The following is a 20,809-nucleotide window of genomic DNA, read 5'->3' as shown; positions in this document are numbered from 1 at the left end:
GGGGCTCATTCAGAGTGGTGAAACAAGTGTCTGATGTCAACTATTTAGTTCAAGTTGGCGGTCGTCGAGTGTGTATTGTATATCACATCAATTTGTTGAGGAAATATCATCACAGAACTATCATGTATGTTGATGCACATAATAATACTTAGGAAGTGGAATCGAGTGGATTTATCTTTCCTGATGACACCAAGTCTCACCAAGATCAATCAAGAATCAATCCAGTGTGGTTACAAGGACAAAAATAACAACAGCGAGAAATCTGTGAATAATTCTCAGATGTATTGACTTTTTAAAGCCTGGCTGTACAAACTTGATAAAACATGATATCAAGTTGACATCTGATACCACTATCTGTCAAGCGCCTTACAGCATTCCTCATTCTAAGTTGGGTGATCAAAGTGTCAAGGAGTCCATACTCTTTTCCCGTCGTTCTCGTGTGAAAGCCTGACAAGACACTAAGAATTTGTATAAATTACAAGAAGCTAAATGACATTACATTATTTGACAGCTACCCCATGCCAAGGATTGACGAAACAATCAAGGTTGTGGGGAGATCCAAATTCATCAGCCAACTTGATCTGACCAAGGAATACTATCAAATTCCTCTATCAAAATCAGCATGGGAGAAGAGTGCATTTACTACACCATTACTGTTATGCCTTTTAGAATGAAAACTCCAGCATGTTTTGTTCGATTCATGAACTTGGCAATGAGATCATTGAGAAATGTCGAAAGGTATTTCGATGATGTCATAATCCACAGTATGGAGTGGAATTAGAATCTGGAAAGCCTTCGAGAGGTTTTCCATAACCTTCGGAATACCCATTGCCCGTCACAAAGAAGGTTTTTGGGAATGACATCCTACTACCGGAAATGTATCAAAAACTACGCAGAAATGTCCAGTAGTTTGACTGATTTGTTGAGAAAGAATTGCCCACACAAAGTTCATTGGATTGATAAAAGTGTATACGATTTCAGAGCGATGAAAGACGCATTGATCAATGTATCTGTGTTGATCAATCCAGACTTCAGCAAGAAATTTGTGATGCAGACTGATGCAAGTGACTATGCTCTTGGAGTTGTATTGTGTCAAATCCAAGCAGGTGATGAACATCCAGTGGCATTTATGTCCAGGAAATTGTAGCCACGAGAGCGAAACTACACCACAATTGAGAAGGAGTGTTTGGCAATCATATGGGGAGTAGAATCCCTTTCATTCTACTTGGTGGGAACACAATCCTCTTGTGTGGTAAAGAATTTGAAGGTGAAGAATCAGCGTTTGTTAAGATGGTCACTGATCCTGCAAGCATACGAGTCCATCATAGAATACAAGCAAAGTACTGATAATGGAAATGCAGACAGTCTGTCAAGAATCCGCTTGTGAAAAGTGTTGATTATTTACAATGTGAAATGTTTGACAGTCTAGCATGTGAAAAGTGTTGATTATCTACAATGTGAAATGTTTGACAGTCTAGCACGTGAAAAGTGTTGATTATCTACAATGTGAAATGTTTGACAGTCTAGCATGTGAAAAGTGTTGATTATCTACAATGTGAAATGTTTGACAGTCTAGCATGTGAAAAGTGTTGATTATCTACAATGTGAAATGTTTGACAGTCTAGCACGTGAAAAGTGTTGACTATCCAGGATGTGAAATGTTTGACAGTCTAGCATGTGAAAAGTGTTGACTATCCAGGATGTGAAATGTTTGACAGTCTAGCATGTGAAAAGTGTTGACTATCCAGGATGTGAAATGTTTGACAGTTTAGCATGTGAAAAGTGTTGACTATCCAGGATGTGAAATGTTTGACAGTTTAGCATGTGAAAAGTGTTGACTATCCAGGATGTGAAATGTTTGACAGTTTAGCATGTGAAAAGTGTTGACTATCCAGGATGTGAAATGTTTGACAGTCTAGCATGTGAAAAGTGTTGACTATCCAGGATGTGAAATGTTTGACAGTCTAGCATGTGAAAAGTGTTGACTATCCAGGATGTGAAATGTTTGACAGTGTAGCATGTGAAAAGTGTTGACTATCCAGGATGTGAAATGTTTGACAGTTTAGCATGTGAAAAGTGTTGACTATCCAGGATGTGAAATATTTGACAGTCTAGCATGTGAAAAGGAAAATAATGAACATTGATAAACAATATTTTCAATTGGATATGTATTAGACAATGGATATGTAAGTGTAATTCTATAAAATAATTATAAGATGAGTACCGGTACCAATTTACTTAAAAATAAAGGTGCCTTTTATTGGCATTAACTTCTGAAGAGACGTTTACGTTTTATTGGTGAAGGTGTTAGGATATATGGGGTTAATTTTTATTAGAATATATGGGGTTAACTTTAAATTCGTAGTTCAAGTTCAAGGGGGTATATTAAGGCATACAAAATAGCTTCTACTTGGAAGGGGATATACTGGTCCGGCTTTGTGTAATTAAAAAGCCTAAGTGTCTGTCTCAGTGCTGAGATAAGAAAGTGTTTATGTCTAATTGTTGGCACCAGCGAGGAAGGGCTGACCTGGTCAGAACACCTTAATTTGCATATTGTTTTCTTTACTTGTTTTATATATTGCTGTAGATATTTATTGCGCGAACCGTGCACGAGAAAACAAACCGAACCAAAATGATAACGATCACGTGATATACCAACGTCTGTGACATTGAAATGGAAATATCCCCTCTAAAAATAGATTGGACCTCGCTTGCTTAACGGTTTTTTCTCGACAACACGTTTTGTGAAAAAATGCAAAAAATGCATTTCGTGGTTTTACAAACATCAGGATTACCAAAAAGCACTTCAGGTGAATGGAAATGCGTATTCTAAATAATAAAATGTAAGTAAACTGCAATTTTATTTGTGAAAAATGGAGTTTAATAGCGAAAAACAACGCCGTAATGGTTAACAAATAAACGTAACTAGGGTGTGTCCCTTTAAGTTGTAGTGAATAATAAAAATTAGCATAACAGTGTGTTTAAAAGTGTGTGAAATACTGGTAACAATCGAAAGGCGTACGAGTCCGGTGTTTAGAACGTCGCCATGAGTGTCTGCTGAAATTGGCTGCTAGCATAATTGGCTTCTAGGAATTGGCTGCTAGAATCCGCTCGGTTTTTGTAATGCAACAGTAGAATAACCGTACTATTTTTAGCCCAGAGGGAGCCCGGCAAAAGTGTCCCACTTTCAAAATACTGGGTTTATTTTTAACTTAGAAAAGCCAGTGTAGTGAAACCAATCCGGAGTGCGGCGTCTTATATGTACCAAACGTAATAGGATTTTCTGTTCCAAATGCTTCAATAATAAAAATATTCCAGACAATGCACGTTTAAGATTTGTGGGATTTCTTTAATAAAAAATAGGGCCTACAATAAAATGTTTTACAGATACACCTAATAGGTGTAGTATTAGAATAGGGATAATATCACTGTTTTTCGTTGTTAACTATAAATATACAGAACTTCACATAGGCTACGTTGTTTTTGCTTCCTATTTATTGCACAAGTGTATTTTGCGCAGAAATATATACCACGAAACCGCTTAGCGGTCGAGTGGTATGTTCTTTCGCAAAATACACGCGGGTGTAATAATTTCTTTATTATCCATATTATTGATGTTGTTTTCTTTATGAATAACAAAACCCAACTCCAAATGCTTCCTATTGACCTGATAACCTCTACCTGATAATTCGAAGTGTTATTAAATCACTGCCTGATAACACCTACCTTACTAGCATGATAATTTTAGCGTTTATCATGTTATTAGGAAATGAATTCTGCACATGACAATGATTTGGCTGCTAATTTTTCTAAACATCCATTTCCAGCAACAAAAGCTAAACTGCGTAACTACATATATCTTTTATATTTCTCATAACGTTAGAATACTTTTTATTTTCAATTGCCCACCTCCGCTAACATTTGGAAGAAGCTAGTGTTTTGAATTAAATATTTAAATTAAAACACATTTACACGGCCACTGCGCATGATCACACAATTTCCGGGGATGTTTAATTTAATTTTGTGTGTGTGTGTGTGTGTGAACTTGTGAATATCATCTACTATTGCCTAGCCTACACAAAACAAGCAAAAAGGCAGCCGAGTGTCTCGAATGAAAATTATTCACATTAATATCAAGTAACATGGCCAATTTTGATATGCATATGGATTCATTTGAAGATTTTTTTTTTTTTTTGAATGTCACAAATATTAACGACGACTGCTTAAACACACCTGAAACGTTGAGAATTTTATCAAAGAACAAGAAAACAAAAATACACTTCGAAAAACGCTTTCAGACATACTGCTTGTGAAAACGTTTTTAAAAAAGACCCGATTAAACAATATAAAATTTATGCTGAAAAAAGGCCACTCGGATACTCAAACCCCGATGATCCATTCTACATCGCTACTCGAACCATACCGCTTAGATCAGAAAGATGGTTTATAAAACAAAAGATTGGAGAAAAGAAAAAACTGTCATCAATAATGAAAACCATGGCAAATAAAGCCAGTTTAAAAGATAAACGTTTGACAAACCACAGCGCAAGGAAGTGCCTGGTTCAAAAGTTACGGGATAACGGACATAATGCAACTGAGTGGACATCAAAATGTAGGCCTACAGTCGATAATTACTAACAGTTCTCTATCGGAAAGTCAGCAACACTGGTATTCCAACATGTTAAGTTCTTCGGCAACGAAGCTCACACAGAAATCGTCAACTATTTCTAGATCCTCCGAATATACGGAATTAGGTTTGCGCGATAATCACAGTGAGCCAGAAAAAAAAGCCAATCAGGAGCAAACCACGCTGCCATCATTAAGCTTACAGAACACAACTTGTTGAAACTCGTTATTTGCAGGTTCTGTGCTGCATATAAACACTTTTAATATACTACATAAAAGAATTTAAGGGTCAAAAATTTATAACCAAATAAGTTTCAGAGTGTATTAGATTGATGATGTAAACTACACCAAAAATTTAATTTATTGTTCCATATTTACAAAAAAACACAAATAAACGTCACTGTATACAAGAAAGTCACATGACATGCTGTCAAAGTTGAAGGTTGTCAAACATGGATTTTACACATTAGAACATTCGTTTAATAGTGTGTGAATCCACCCCTGGCGCGAATACACTCGACACATCGTTGCCTCATGCTGTTGATCAGACGTCTGAAGAACTCTTGGGGAATGGCCTGCCACTCTGCCATAAGAAGTTGACCCAGGTCATGAAGGTTGGCCGGAGGGGCATGGTTATCCCGAACTCTTCTGCCTAATTCGTCCCAGGCGTGCTCTATTGGGGCCAAGTCAGGCGAATATGCTGGCCAATCCATCCTGGCGATACCTTGTTGTCTGAGAAAGTCCGTTACCACCCTGGCGCGGTGGGGTCTGGCATTGTCATCCTGCAGAACTGCCCCGCCGCCAATCTGCTGAAGGCCTGGGAGAACCAACGGCCGGATAATCTCATTCAGATAGCGGATTCCATTCAGATTGCCATCCACCACATAGAGGGGGGTCCTGTGGTGGATAGAGATGCCGCCCCACACCATGACGCTGCCACCACCGAACCGGTGACGTTGTCTAACGTTAACGTCAGCGAAGCGCTCCCCAGGACGTCTGTAGACACGAACCCGACCGTCGTTGAATTGGAGACTAAACCTGGACTCATCAGTGAACATCACTCGACCCCACTGAACACGTTGCCACCGCAGATGAAGCGTGCACCAGTGACGTCTGGCCGTTCTGTGACGTGGTAGGCGTGGTGGTCAAACAGCCTGGCGACGGCAGCGTAGATTATTGGCTCTCAGACGATTGCCTATGGTTTGATCAGACACTCGAGTTCCAGTCGCAGTCCGCAGATTGTCACGTAATCGGCGTGCAGTGGTTGTGCGTTGACGTAGAGCCATATTGGTGATGTAGCGGTCCTCTTTATTTGTAGTGCTTCGGGGTCTTCCCGAACGTGGACGATTTCTAACAGAATTCGTTGCTTGGTACCGTTGCCACAGTCGGCCAACGACACTCTGACTGACACGAAGTCTCAGAGCAACATTTCTTTGCGTATTGCCATCCTGAAGCCAAGCAATAGCCCTTCCTCGATCTTCGATAGTCAGTTGACATCGTACCATTGTCGAATTTGGAGTGTGCACCGTACACGAACGCAAGCTCCAATTATACGGAAATTCAGCATTGGGAACATGGAATACACATGCAAAGCGTGCAAATGAAGCGCTTTGTGAAAAAGCAAGTTATGGGCACTTAGCAGACCTTTCGCTTTCGCCCTAATTTACGTGCAAATGTAAGCATGTTTTCGCCATTAGAACTAGTCGACAGTGTCAATGACAGTGGATTTTAATTCATTTATGGGTTGCTTAGACCCACTTTCGTCAAAATGGAACAATACCATGCGTGACATTATGGTCTAGCTAATATAATTGACATTCAGAAAATAATGTCGAAAATATCGTCTGACCCTTAAATTCTTTTGAGTAGTATACATATATCCCCATGTGAGCACAAGAACTCTTCTCATGAAACATGCGGTGGAGCACAATCCCAGCCGTAAACTTACTAAACTGACTTTACTTTCCAAGTTAATTTTTACCGCTATATATTTGACTTCGAGTTGAGTGCCGAAATGGACTTATTTTGTTACATAAACAGGTAATAACTAATATTTCTATCTTTTCTAAATACAATTAATTCAGTAATGCTGCGCAATCATTTTAACACAATGCAAGGTTTGGTTTATCAGTTTTATTGAAAATCTCGGGCACAGCTTACACTTTATGCACGCACTAGCCATGTTGGTTATGAATAGTCTTATTCAACGGGGATGCACTTGCTAGTGTAGCACGTGCAATTTGAGGTGTGCGCATCACTGGTGTTACAAGAGAGAGACCACGAAGCGGTAGACCTAGGATAACCATGGCAAGACGAGATCGGCGTATTGGTCGCACCCATCTGGTTGACAGGTTCCTTTCCGCCAGCGAGACAGCTCGGACAAGTTCGTCGGCGGCTATATATATATATATATATATATGATTACCCTCTGGACCTTAATTTACGTATAGCAGAATCTATTCATAACTTTTTCGAATTGTCAAAACGCTTCACGTTTTAATTTCTTAAAGCCATTTATACCACATCACATTGTCACTTGCAAGTTTGGCTGCTGTACTGTGGGCGGTGGGCGAGAATCACTGATGTAAGTTAATCTTAGGAAATCGGGTATATTTATGTATGTGGGTACGTGTACGCATGGACAAGTATATTAATTTAATGGTCATTTAGACTTGTTTTTATGTTTGAGTGCAAATTATGTAATTGTTATAGATATATGTGTATATTATAAATTGTATGTAACAAAGTATGTGTGGAGATGCGTTAATATAGGCCAATGGCCTATTTGTCAATCCATTTCTTTTGTGAAATAAATATTGTTTAAACCATATTGTTCAAAATCAGGAGATCAACGGTGAATAATTATTGAATGAAGCAAGATATAAATATAAAATCAGCTTCATTACATACAACGACGTTTCTGCTCAATACATCCTCCAAACGCAAACATTCGTACAAACGCACATATTGCACGTGTTTCGTGTGCACCTCCGAATTTAACATACTGTGTTTGCGTACATTCTGTACGCACTAGATCGTAACCCAAGAGGCACATTGTAGTGAATATTCGGCCATTTCGTAACCATGCGACGTCTGCATCGTGAAGAAAGACCCCGGCCTGTGGGTAAACTGCAGGTTGGAACAGCACAGTGAATTGCTGCTTACACACTGAATGTATCTCAGTAAATGATTATCGTCCGTGAACCTGACATTGTATGTACCTCAGTCAGTGATCAGTCATCTGTGGACCCGACACTGGACGTATCACAGTCAGTGATCAGTCATCTGTGGAACCGACACTGGACGTATCTCGGTCAGTGATCAGTCATCTGTGGACCCGACACTGGACGTATCTCGGTCAGTGATCAGTCATCTGTGGAACCGACACTGGACGTATCTCGGTCAGTGATCAGTCATCTGTGGACCCGACACTGGACGTATCTCGGTCAGTGATCAGTCATCTGTGGAACCGACACTGGACGTATCTCGGTCAGTGATCAGTCATCTGTGGACCAGACACTGGACGTATCTCGGTCAGTGATCAGTCATCTGTGGACCAGACACTGGACGTATCTCGGTCAATGAGCAGTCATCTGTGGACCCGACACCGGACGTATCTCGGTCAGTGATCAGTCGTCTGTGGACTAGACACTGGACGTATCTCGGTCAGTGATCAGTCGTCTGTGGACCCGACACTGGACGTATCTCGGTCAGTGATCAGTTATCTGTGGACCCGACACCGGACGTATCTCGGTCAGTGATCAGTCGTCTGTGGACTAGACACTGGACGTATCTCGGTCAGTGATCAGTCGTCTGTGGGCCTGACACTGGAGGTATCTCGGTCAGTGATCAGTCGTCTGTGGACCCGACACTGGACGTATCTCGGTCAGTGGTCAGTCGTCTGTGGACCAGACACTGGACGTATCTCGGTCAGTGATCAGTCGTCTGTGGGCCTGACACTGGACGTATCTCGGTCAGTGATCAGTCGTATGTGGGCCTGACACTGGAGGTATCTCGGTCAGTGATCAGTCGTCTGTGGACCCGACACTGGACGTATCTCGGTCAGTGGTCAGTCGTCTGTGGACCAGACACTGGACGTATCTCGGTCAGTGATCAGTCGTCTGTGAACCCGACACTGGACGTATCTCGGTCGGGTGTGGACCTGAAATTGGACGTATCTCGGTCAGTGGTCAGTCGTCTGTAGACCAGACACTGGACGTATCTCGGTCAGTGATCAGTCGTCTGTGGACCAGACACTGGACGTATCTCGGTCAATGATCAGTCGTCTGTGGACCCGACACTGGACGTATCTCGGTCAGTGGTCAGTCGTCTGTGGACCCGACACTGGACGTATCTCGGTCAGTGGTCAGTCGTCTGTAGACCAGACACTGGACGTATCTCGGTCAGTGGTCAGTCGTCTGTGGACCAGACACTGGACGTATCTCGGTCAGTGGTCAGTCGTCTGTGGACCAGACACTGAACGTATCTCAGTCAGTGATCAGTCGTCTGTGAACCCGACACTGGACGTATCTCGGTCGTCTGTGGACTCGACACTGGACGTATCTCAGTCAGTGATCAGTCGTCAGTGGACCCGACACTGAAGGTATCTCAGTCAGTGATCAGTCGTCTGTGAACCCGACACTGGACGTATCTCAGTCAGCTGTGAACCCGACACTGAACGTATCTCAGTCAGTGATCAGTCGTCTGTGGACCTGACATAGAACATATCTAGGTCAGTTATCAGTCGTCTGTGAACCCGACACAGTGTCGGGTGTCAGTGATTAGTCTTCGGTGGACCTGACACTGAACGACTCAAAACGTGGATGCTCGGTCTCGTTCGGACCGCCCTAGGGCCACACTCCAGTTGACGATCGCCTCATCAAAGAAATGTTTTATTTAACGACGCACCCAGCACATTTAATTACGGTTATATGATGTCTGACATATGGTTATGGATCACACAGATATAGAGAGGAAACCCGCTGTCGCCACTTCATGGACTACTCTTTTCGATTAGCAGCAAGGGATCTTTTATGTGCACCATCCCACAGACAATATAGTACATACCACGGCCTTTGTTACACTAGTTGTGGAGCACTGGCTGGAACGAGAAATAGCCAAATGTGGCCACCGATGGGGATTGATGCTAAACCGACCGCGCATCGCCTCATCAGAACCTGCACTTCGACGTCAATCTGCATCTCATCATATAGCCAACCACCTCCATGTTCAGAGCTTTTGACAGGGGAGGGTTTAGACTGTGGCGACCGACATTTATAGAGGGGTCGAGTCATGCTCCCCCAGAAAAGATATTAAGAAAAAAAGAAAATTTGTTTGAGCAGAGGGGTTTCGATCTGGTGTTACAGCTGGAGTGACGGCGAGACACACTAATGCCAGACGCTAATGGTGAGAAGAACGTAGACAACAGGCCTGAATGATGTTTCTCGACGAATCCAGGTACACTTTAGACTAACCATCGCCGTGATTGGGTTTCAAGCTCATGACCGTTTTGGAAAGGAGTTAGCTATTTAGCCTGTGGTGGAATCACCATGACTGACAGAACCCAACTTCACTCTGTCCAAGAGAGAGTCAAAGGCCAGTACTATGGAGACAATATCATCGCACCCATATTTGTGACCTTCGCGTGTCATGCTGGTCAAAATTTCGATTATCAAGACGACAACGCCCGCCTTCATTGTAGTAGACTAGTGACGACATTCATGCAACACCAAAACGTTAACACACTTCCTTGGCCAGCTTTGATCCCAGACCTTTCACCCATTGAACAAGTCTAGGATATCATGGGGCAACGCCTTGTAAAACGTGACCATTCGGACTACTTCTGCCAAGAATAGATTCCCCAAATGAGATTGGACGCTTGATAAGGAGCATTCCTCGCTGAGGTTTCGCCCGTTACTAACTTCTGAAGCGAAAGCGTCAAATTCGTCATCTCTACCCTTGATTCTGTCCCGGACCAGACCACTGGCTATCCAAAGGCCGGGCCCGGGATGAACATGCCCTAAACCTTGTTAAAAGGGTACGCTGTTTCTCGCTCTACCTTTGTATTTCATGTGGCCATATCAAACTACCCATGAACATTTCGAGCTAATAATTCCTGGTGATTTTGCAATAATTCCTATTGAAATATATAATGAACAATATTCAATATTTAAAGTCGCAAGGCCTAATTTCAGCTCTTGAAAATGGACACTACGTTTGGTTATAATCTTACTAACACATTTAGATACAATTACAGCAGCGTAAAATAAGAGTCAGAAACGTTGCCCAGGATGTTCCAACTCGCATTGCTCAAACTAACCAGAGTTAATAGAAAAGTACGGTTTGATCAACTAGAGATGCGATATTTCACTCAAACACACACCCTCCATCCACCCCCCCCCCCCCCCCCCCCTCCCCCGGCACGGCTTGAACATTATTATATCGTATTGATCACCTTAAACACACACCTATTCGTGATTGCTACGGCTCTGGAATGGAATGCAGTAAACACTTGTATTATTCATTATGTACCGATAGCATAGGAGATTCCATTTTGAATATCATTTATTATCGTCATTCAGTACCGGTGCAGGGGTTTCAGGGGTCGACCACCACCCCCACCACCCTCCGTAGCTCAATCACATTTTCATCTTTTATTTTCAATATATTTTCCGAGGAGCATCACTTGACCCCTCACCCCTATAAACATCGCTCACCATAATATAGATCCCCTACATAAATCCTGCACACGCGCCTGTATTTGTCCGCATTTACAACATTTATTCGGCGCACGATTATTGACATGAGTATAATTGTTGTTTTATGGTGACTGTGTAATCGCAAGGTTAACCTGAGCTAGGCTCTATACTCGCAACCCCCCCCTCCCCCCCCCCAAAAAAAAAACACCAAACAAAACACCCAGAAAAAAAAGAACAAAAAGAGGAAAACCCCCTGTCAGTCAGCACGGAATGCACATGTAATTCATGCATTAATGGTGAATGTGGTAATTAGGATATTTCATGATACTATGATAATGTGGGATGTGTTTAGCCAGACCCAGCAGAAAAACGTCCGCAAGACAAGGTTATGTGCTTCACGTTGAACCAAATGGCCACGTAGGGAACCAATCAAATAGTTCGCGAAGTTTGCGAAGCGTTCACTGACTGAACTTAGGGATGGTGTTCTATTGGAACAAAATGAAGTATGTGACATCATAATTTTTAAAGCCAACTACATAAAAAATTTTTTTTTTAAACAAGAAACATAGAAAAGCTTCCTTCAGTAATCCACCCCATTGCTGCCATCCACCAATGGCTGTGGATACACTGCAAACCTTTCACACAGACACCAGCACTCCACGTGCCGTCCTCAGAGCACGTGATCTGACCGCTGAACAGGCTGACGTAACCAGGGTTACATGTGTAATTTCTCATCACTCCAACGAGACAGTTTCCTCCGCCGTGTACGACGCCATTCTTCACAAACGGGGATTCCAGGCAGGCAGATATATCTGTAATAACACAACATGGAGTACAGCCCAAATTAACCAAATCTACAATTACACATGTGGAAACAACAGTCAAAAGAGAACACATACACTTACAAAAATCAAAATACAAACAAAATCAAACAAAACAAGACAACATTGAATTAAAAAAAACCCAAAAAAACCCCACCACACACACAAACGAAACACGCACACACACACGCAGAGAGAGAGAGAGAGAGAGAGAGAGAGAGAGAGAGAGAGAGAGAGAGAGAGAAATATTTGTACTAATTTTTAATGTACTCCTCCCCATACAAAAAGATAAATTTTAAAGTACCCACCAATAACAAACTCCCACCCCTCTCCATAAGCAAGTGACTACTTTATTTCATTCCTTTTCAAAACGCTGAAAGAAAAAGCAAAACTCAGTTAATAATAAATAAATAAAACAAAAGAAAAACAGTTGAGGCAAACTGTATTCATGAGCTGTTTGGGATACAGCAAGTACATGTCGACTTCATTGTGTGTTTGATTGGGGAAGGGTGGTGGTGGGGGGAGGGGGGGGGGTAGCTCTGCGTGATGCCACTTGCTGGAGGTGCGATGAGCTGTAACGAAGAACTGGGTTTCTTCTTGTTTTCGGTTGGGGTTGTTGGGGTTTTTTGGGGGGTGGGGGTTCTTTCTTCTATCATGTGGTTATTTCGACATGTGGTCAACCCACTGCCATCACTCTTAACGGAATAGTGATCTTTTAAATGCACTTCCCATACTACGACCATTGATGCACCATGCTATATTATCGCACTGATGAAACCTCCATTCTGCCTAAGACCGGATATTTAGATATTATCGCACTGATGAAACCTCCATTCTGCCTAAGACCGGATATCGCACTGATGAAACCTCCATTCTGCCGAGGACCGGATATTTAGATATTATCGCATTGAAGAAACCTCCATTCTGCCTAAGACCGGATATTTAGATATTATCGCACTGATGAAGCCTCCATTCTGCCGAGGACCGGATATTTAGATATTATCGCACTGATGAAACCTCCATTCTGCCTAAGACCGGATATTTAGATATTATCGCACTGATGAAACCTCCATTCTGCCTAAGACCGGATATTTAGATATTATCGCACTGATGAAACCTCCATTCTGCCTAAGACCGGATATTTAGATATTATCGCACTGATGAAGCCTCCATTCTGCCGAGGACCGGATATTTAGATATTATCGCACTGATGAAACCTCCATTCTGCTTAAGACCGGATATTTAGATATTATCGCATTGATGAAGCCTCCATTCTGCCTAAGACCGGATATTTAGATATTATCGCATTGATGAAACCTCCATTCTGCCTAAGACCGGATATTTAGATATTATCGCATTGATGAAACCTCCATTCTGCCGAGGACCGGATATTTAGATATTATCGCACTGATGAAACCTCCATTCTGCCGAGGACCGGATATTTAGATATTATCGCACTGATGAAGCCTCCATTCTGCCTAAGACCGGATATTTAGATATTATCGCACTGATGAAACCTCCATTCTGCCTAAGACCGGATATTTAGATATTATCGCACTGATGAAACCTCCATTCTGCCGAGGACCGGATATTTAGATATTATCGCACTGATGAAACCTCCATTCTGCCTAAGACCGGATATTTAGATATTATCGCACTGATGAAGCCTCCATTCTGCCGAGGACCGGATATTTAGATATTATCGCATTGATGAAACCTCCATTCTGCCGAGGACCGGATATTTAGATATTATCGCACTGATGATGCCTCCATTGTGCCGAGGACCGGATATTTAGATATTATATCGCATTGATGAAACCTCCATTCTGCCGAGGACCGGATATTTAGATATTATCGTATTGATGAAGCCTCCATTGTGTCGAGGACCGGATATTTAGATATTATATCGCATTGATGAAACCTCCATTCTGCCGAGGACCGGATATTTAGATATTATCGTATTGATGAAGCCTCCATTGTGTCGAGGACCGGATATTTAGATATTATATCGCATTGATGAAGCCTCCATTCTGCCGAGGACCGGATATTTAGATATTATCGCACTGATGAAACCTCCATTCTGCCTAAGACCGGATATTTATATATTATCGTATTGATGAAGCCTCCATTGTGCCGAGGACCGGATATTTAGATATTATCGCACTGATGAAGCCTCCATTCTGCCGAGGACCGGATATTTAGATATTATCGTATTGATGAAGCCTCCATTCTGCCGAGGACCGGATATTTAGATATTATCGTATTGATGAAACCTCCATTCTGCCGAGGACCGGATATTTAGATATTATATCGTATTGATGAAACCTCCATTGTGCCGAGGACCGGATATTTAGATATTATATCGCATTGATGAAGCCTCCATTGTGTCGAGGACCGGATATTTAGATATTATCGTATTGATGAAGCCTCCATTGTGTCGAGGACCGGATATTTAGATATTATATCGCATTGATGAAGCCTCCATTCTGCCGAGGACCGGATATTTAGATATTATCGCACTGATGAAACCTCCATTCTGCCTAAGACCGGATATTTATATATTATCGTATTGATGAAGCCTCCATTGTGCCGAGGACCGGATATTTAGATATTATCGCACTGATGAAGCCTCCATTCTGCCGAGGACCGGATATTTAGATATTATCGTATTGATGAAGCCTCCATTCTGCCGAGGACCGGATATTTAGATATTATCGTATTGATGAAACCTCCATTCTGCCGAGGACCGGATATTTAGATATTATATCGTATTGATGAAACCTCCATTGTGCCGAGGACCGGATATTTAGATATTATATCGTATTGATGAAACCTCCATTCTGCCTAAGACCGGATATTTAGATATTATCGTATTGATGAAGCCTCCATTGTGCCGAGGACCGGATATTTAGATATTATATCGCATTGATGAAACCTCCATTGTGCCGAGGACCGGATATTTAGATATTATCGTATTGATGAAGCCTCCATTCTGCCGAGGACCGGATATTTAGATATTATATCGTATTGATGAAACCTCCATTGTGCCGAGGACCGGATATTTAGATATTATCGTATTGATGAAGCCTCCATTGTGCCGAGGACCGGATATTTAGATATTATATCGCATTGATGAAACCTCCATTGTGCCGAGGACCGGATATTTAGATATTATCGTATTGATGAAGCCTCCATTGTGCCGAGGACCGGATATTTAGATATTATATCGCATTGATGAAACCTCCATTCTGCCTAAGACCGGATATCGCACTGATGAAACCTCCATTGTGCCGAGGACCGGATATTTAGATATTATCGTATTGATGAAGCCTCCATTCTGCCGAGGACCGGATATTTAGATATTATATCGCATTGATGAAGCCTCCATTGTGCCGAGGACCGGATATTTAGATATTATATCGCATTGATGAAGCCTCCATTCTGCCTAAGACCGGATATTTAGATATTATCGCATTGATGAAGCCTCCATTCTGCCTAAGACCGGATATTTAGATATTATCGTATTGATGAAGCCTCCATTGTGCCGAGGACCGGATATTTAGATATTATATCGCATTGATGAAACCTCCATTCTGCCGAGGACCGGATATTTAGCAACAATCCTTAGACCCTGATGAAGATGCATATTGAGATATTTCTCGTTCCAGCCAGTGCTCCACATCTGGTGTAACAAAGACCGTGTTATGTACTATCATGTCTGTGGGGTGGTGCATATAAAAGATCCCTTGCTGCTAATCGAAAAGAGTAGCTCATGAAGTGGCGACAGCGGGTTTCCTCTCTCAATATCGATTCTGTGTGGTCCATAACCATATGTCCGACGCCATATAACCGTAAATAAAATGTGTTGAGTGCGTCGTTAAATAAAGCATCTCCTTCTTGATGAAGATGATGATGGTGATTTGTAAATAAACACAACTTTTTAATGCAAAATAAAAAGAAGAAAACAAACGAAAAAATAAAAAATAACGATGAATGCATGAGCACTAAAGTTTACACACAAATATCAAATTGATGAGGATATGTCTGAAACATTAGGGGATGATGCTCCATCAAACAGTACCACATAGCAGTGGTGTGCTCATTCCACACGGGGTAGAACGAGTACTGAAGATGATTCACGCTCTGGTCGTCCATGTGAAGTGTCCACTGACAAAAACGTTAATGCTGTCCTTGACACAGTCACACAGAACAGGCGAATGACCATCAGGCAGTTAGTTAGTCTGTATCCATAACATTAGTAAAACATCGGTGGAACGAATTCTGCATGGGTATCTACTATCTAAACATGAATAAAGTGTCTGCAAGGTGGGTACCAAGAATGTGAACAGCTAACCAGAAACGCGCAAGGATGCAAATTTTATATCTCGTCAATGTGTAGACCTTTGAAACAATCCTCTCAGTGGCGTAGCGTGGGCGGGGCCATCGTGGCGGCTGCCCCGGTCGCAAAATTCTGGACTGGTGGAAGGAACTCTGGGAGTGCTAACGGTCCACTGGTTAGGGGGCGCAATACTTGCCTTGCCCCGGGCGCCTTGGCCCGGGCGCTGGCAACCCACGGTACCCTCTAATACCTACAAAACATATACATGTATGCATTTCACCGTAGATACATTTGCCTAATACAAACATTTCTTTATTATGATATAGCTTAAAAAGTGACTTTAAAAAACAACAGAAATGTGTTTCAAATTTAAGAGGTCGTGTTCCTTTTGTGTGTGTCTGTGCTTACAAACTGCATGTTGTTCGAAGTGTTTAAACTCATTAGAAAGGCCTTATTTGTAGCTATCCAATGAAATCGTAATTATAGGATGCCTTTATCACTATAGTAAGATTGAACAGGTATGTAATAAAAATTAAGATCGACAGTAGGTAATAAATGGAATATTAAACTCGCGGCAATTGAAATTTATTTCACTCGGGACATAAACATGATACAAAATGGAAGCTCCTTTAATATCCTATAATTATATCTTCCATGAGTATGGAGAAAATAGTTATCACGTTTTTGTGTCCTAATGAATAAATAAATATAAATAAAACAGGCTAAAACACAATTTTGTCAAAAGAGTTGGCGAATCTTATCAGGCAGATCCTACATCTAGAAATCTACACACGTATATCACTTGTAGAACTTCCCCTTCTAAGTGACAGCCCACTTTATCTACTCACGTATGTCACTTGTATAACTTCCCCTTCTAAGTGACAGTCCACTTTATCTACTCACGTATGTCACTTGTAGAACTCCCCCTTCTAAGTGACAGTCCACTTTATCTACTCACGTATGTCACTTGTATAACTTCCCCTTCTAAGTGACAGTCCACTTTATCTACTCACGTATGTCACTTGTAGAACTCCCCCTTCTAAGTGACCGCCCACTTTATCTACACACGTATGTCACTTGTATAACTTCCCCTTCTAAGTGACAGCCCAATATTCACTTCAATTGCGCGTTCAGTGACAGCGAGGTATGTTAACGTTCTCGAACTATGACTGGTTCCCGATGTAGTCATTCAGTCTAAAGTGAAGCACCAGTCTAGCGACCATTTCTTCAAGCAGCCCATGCCACCGTATTGAGCGTCCGTCGACACGAATTAGGACAACACAGAACACACCATAAAGTTCCCAAGGCTAAGCAATAAATGAAATGTAACAGTCTACTCACCAACAACACACAATGGCGTCCCGGTCCGCGGGTTCACGTCACAGTGGCGACAGACTGAGCACGTGGACATGTTACACGGGCAGGAGAACGCAGTGCACGGGTCGGTCACCTGGAATTGTGGATACGGAAAGTACACAGCACATTTTAAACTACTTGAAGGCGTCTGAAGATAATGCATTGCCCCCTACTCCAAAATCAAAATAATATATGGCTGACTCCCCCCCCCCCCCAATACCACCCCTCAAGCCGCTATTAGGCCTACCTTCAGATGCCGATATTCAGCTATTTGGAAATTAATAGAAGGTTACTGCATCACTAAGAGGAAACCCGCTGCCGTCACACACATACATCATGTCCAGAAAACTTTACATGTGCCACGAGTCATTTCAAATGCACCACGAATGGTAGAGATAGGCTATTTCTAAGTCGCACGCTCTAGTTTCAGAGTATGTAAAAATTTTGGTTTCGTATTAAATGCATTTTAATCTTCTACAAACAACAGACCGACCATAAAACGTCGAACATATTTTTCGTTGCCTAAAATCTCCAATCAGCGGCTGTAAAAAGACTGAGTTTACTGCCACTGTAAAGGCCTTTACACACTATACGCGAATTCACGAGCGAATTAGACAGGCGAGCGAGTGAAAAATATAGAACAAACACAAACTATACTGTGAATGCACACTGCACGCGTACGAATGAAGAGCGAGCGAATACTTAGGCGAGCGAATTTAAAAAATAGAATCAATCCTATTTGTTTTCGTACGCGTTGATAATTCGCCTGCAACGTCATTTCCTGTTCCCGGTCAAGAAGCACGTGGTTTAAAAAAATGGCACTGTCAACCAAAGAAAAGAAAAAGGAAGAACTGATAATAGCCATCCAATAACATCCAGTGCTTTATGATAAAAGCAGCTGCAACTACAAAGATGCAAAACTGAAAGACAATGTGTGGCGTGGAATTTCCTACGGCGTAACAATAATGTCAATAGCAACATTTCCTCATCATCATCCTCGTGGTAAACTTCGACTGTCACAGACGCCATTTTACACTGACAACTGAAAATTCGCACGAACTTTTTGGGGGTTTTCGCGAGCAATGTGCATGTACTTGTCGCTAGCGTCAACGTGAAATTCGCGCCAACAATCGCTCGCGTACAGTGTGTAAAGCACTTAAGACTAATTAATTTTTCATGCGGTTTTGGTATGGAAATAATATGATTTAGTAATTTAAAGAATTATTAAGACTTTCAATACAATAATTCTATTTGATACTGTTAACTTCCTCGTTGATCATTGTTTATTCATTTTTCTTCAACGGTATTTTATATTTATAATTTAAAATAATAATTTTACCAATATTAATTTTAAAATTTACACCCAAGAGAGTAAATTGTTCTAAACTGCATTCTAGCTTCCATCTTATATGACGAAAAATGTCATTCGAAAACTTTTAAATACCAATCTAAATGTCTTTTGATTTTGCGTAATTTGTGTTCAGACCAGAGAAAATGACATACATGTCTAATAGTTTTAAAGTACACTCGAGGGACTTGAGAGATCCATCTAAAATAAAAGTCGTGCCATCCATCCATTATACAAGTGTACGAGGAAAGAGGGTCATCTTGCTTACAGCCTCGTTCGAATTTAAAACTTTCAGAAAACAATCTTTTTATTATTCTTGCCTCTACGTTTTGATAAAATGTTTGAATCTAGTTTTTAATTGCCATTCTAGTGCTTGTTGAATGAACTCCCAAGAAACAGAATTAAAAGCTTTTACAAAATCAACTAACAACATACCTGGGACATTATGGACTGCTATATATTGCATTATATCATATTCAATAGGCGAATCAACCAATCAAAGCAATGCACTATTGTTGTGTCGTTAAACCAAACAAACTAACTTTTAACTTTACCAACAGGATATGTATGTGCTATAATATTAGCTAAAATAAATATCCCACCTTGTTATTTTTGTTGCGGGAAATTGTTCCTAGAGAAATGGCCTCCTCGTTTTGCGCTGACTGGATGTCATTCAGGTGACACTGAAGGTTGCGCAGGTTGAAGGTGAACGATTCACATCGATGATCGTGTCTGCAGGCGGCTGAACACGCCGTCAACGAGGAATGTGGAAGTCGTCGATACCCGCCATCAGACATAGCACAGCACACGCTAGTGAGCCACAACACTGACGCCGCTAACACTGTTAACAAATGCATCTCGAAAACCACCCGTTCTTGCGTGGTCACCATCAAGTGACTGGAGCAGGCTTGAAGCTGGAAATATAAGCACTAAATAGAAGCCCGGCGGAATTTAGAAAGATGTTAATAAATGGTTTACACTCTGACACAATCCAAATTGACACGGTTTCATTCAATATTTTGCAAAAATTGTGATTATTCTGAATTTCTTCATAAACTCCGTTTGTTGATTAAACTCGTGAGTACTGCATGTGTTGTAGTGTGTTGTCAGTTTGGCCAAAGTTCACACTAATAATCCATATTTACACGTGATGCTTCCTGGTTTTATTTTGATCCAAGCATCCAACCAGCTATGAGTGTTGTACCGATAATTATTGAATAAAACGTCAACCGTTTCTGATTAGATAATGATTCCCAAAGCGCCCAATCCACGGGTTAGATTCCAACGTTTGTGAACTCTTTATTTGTATTTACGAAAACAAAAACCCACAAATAAATTATACACTAAGTTATGGAAACCAAAGGCAATGCAACTTCATCTGCTTAGCAACTGTCACAACTATTAATCATAACAAAACATCTGTATAAACAATTAATCAAAATCGAGATTAGTATTTCCCATAAGACTGTAGGTATGACGCTTTTAGAAATTATATAAAAGTAATTTCAAACCAATCTATTCATTTATTAATGGTGTCTTTTGTCTTTTTTCGGATTTTATATTGGGGGGAACCCATATTGGAGGGGGGGGGGGGCGTCAACCGACACTATATATGTATGTA

At 41.3% G+C, this 20,809-nt stretch overlaps 1 protein-coding gene across 1 annotated transcript; it reads right to left on the bottom strand.

Moving 5' to 3' along the window:
- Positions 1–1,193: 1,193 nt before the first annotated feature.
- Positions 1,194–20,281, bottom strand: LOC121378000. The gene is made up of 4 exons (XM_041506097.1): positions 19,791–20,281; positions 17,826–17,934; positions 11,960–12,136; positions 1,194–1,303 (listed from the first exon to the last, which is right to left on the bottom strand). The coding sequence occupies exons 1-4, from the start codon at positions 20,076–20,078 to the stop codon at positions 1,194–1,196; spliced, it is 684 nt and encodes a 227-aa protein (XP_041362031.1). The 5' UTR covers positions 20,079–20,281.
- Positions 20,282–20,809: the final 528 nt, after the last annotated feature.

Source organism: Gigantopelta aegis, chromosome 7 (genome assembly GCF_016097555.1).
Source record: "Gigantopelta aegis isolate Gae_Host chromosome 7, Gae_host_genome, whole genome shotgun sequence".
NCBI classification, from domain to species: domain Eukaryota; kingdom Metazoa; phylum Mollusca; class Gastropoda; order Neomphalida; family Peltospiridae; genus Gigantopelta; species Gigantopelta aegis.
This window is presented reverse-complemented; position numbering and strand designations above follow the sequence as displayed.

Excerpts from the sequence above, each read along its gene's own strand:
- LOC121378000 (XM_041506097.1), bottom strand. The coding sequence starts at position 20,078 with ATGGTGACCACGCAAGAACGGGTGGTTTTCGAGATGCATTTGTTAACA. Across the intron at positions 17,935-19,790 it reads CCCGCAACAAAAATAACAAG|GTGACCGACCCGTGCACTGC; the intron begins GTGGGATATTTA and ends CCACAATTCCAG. Across the intron at positions 12,137-17,825 it reads GACGCCATTGTGTGTTGTTG|ATATATCTGCCTGCCTGGAA; the intron begins GTGAGTAGACTG and ends GTGTTATTACAG.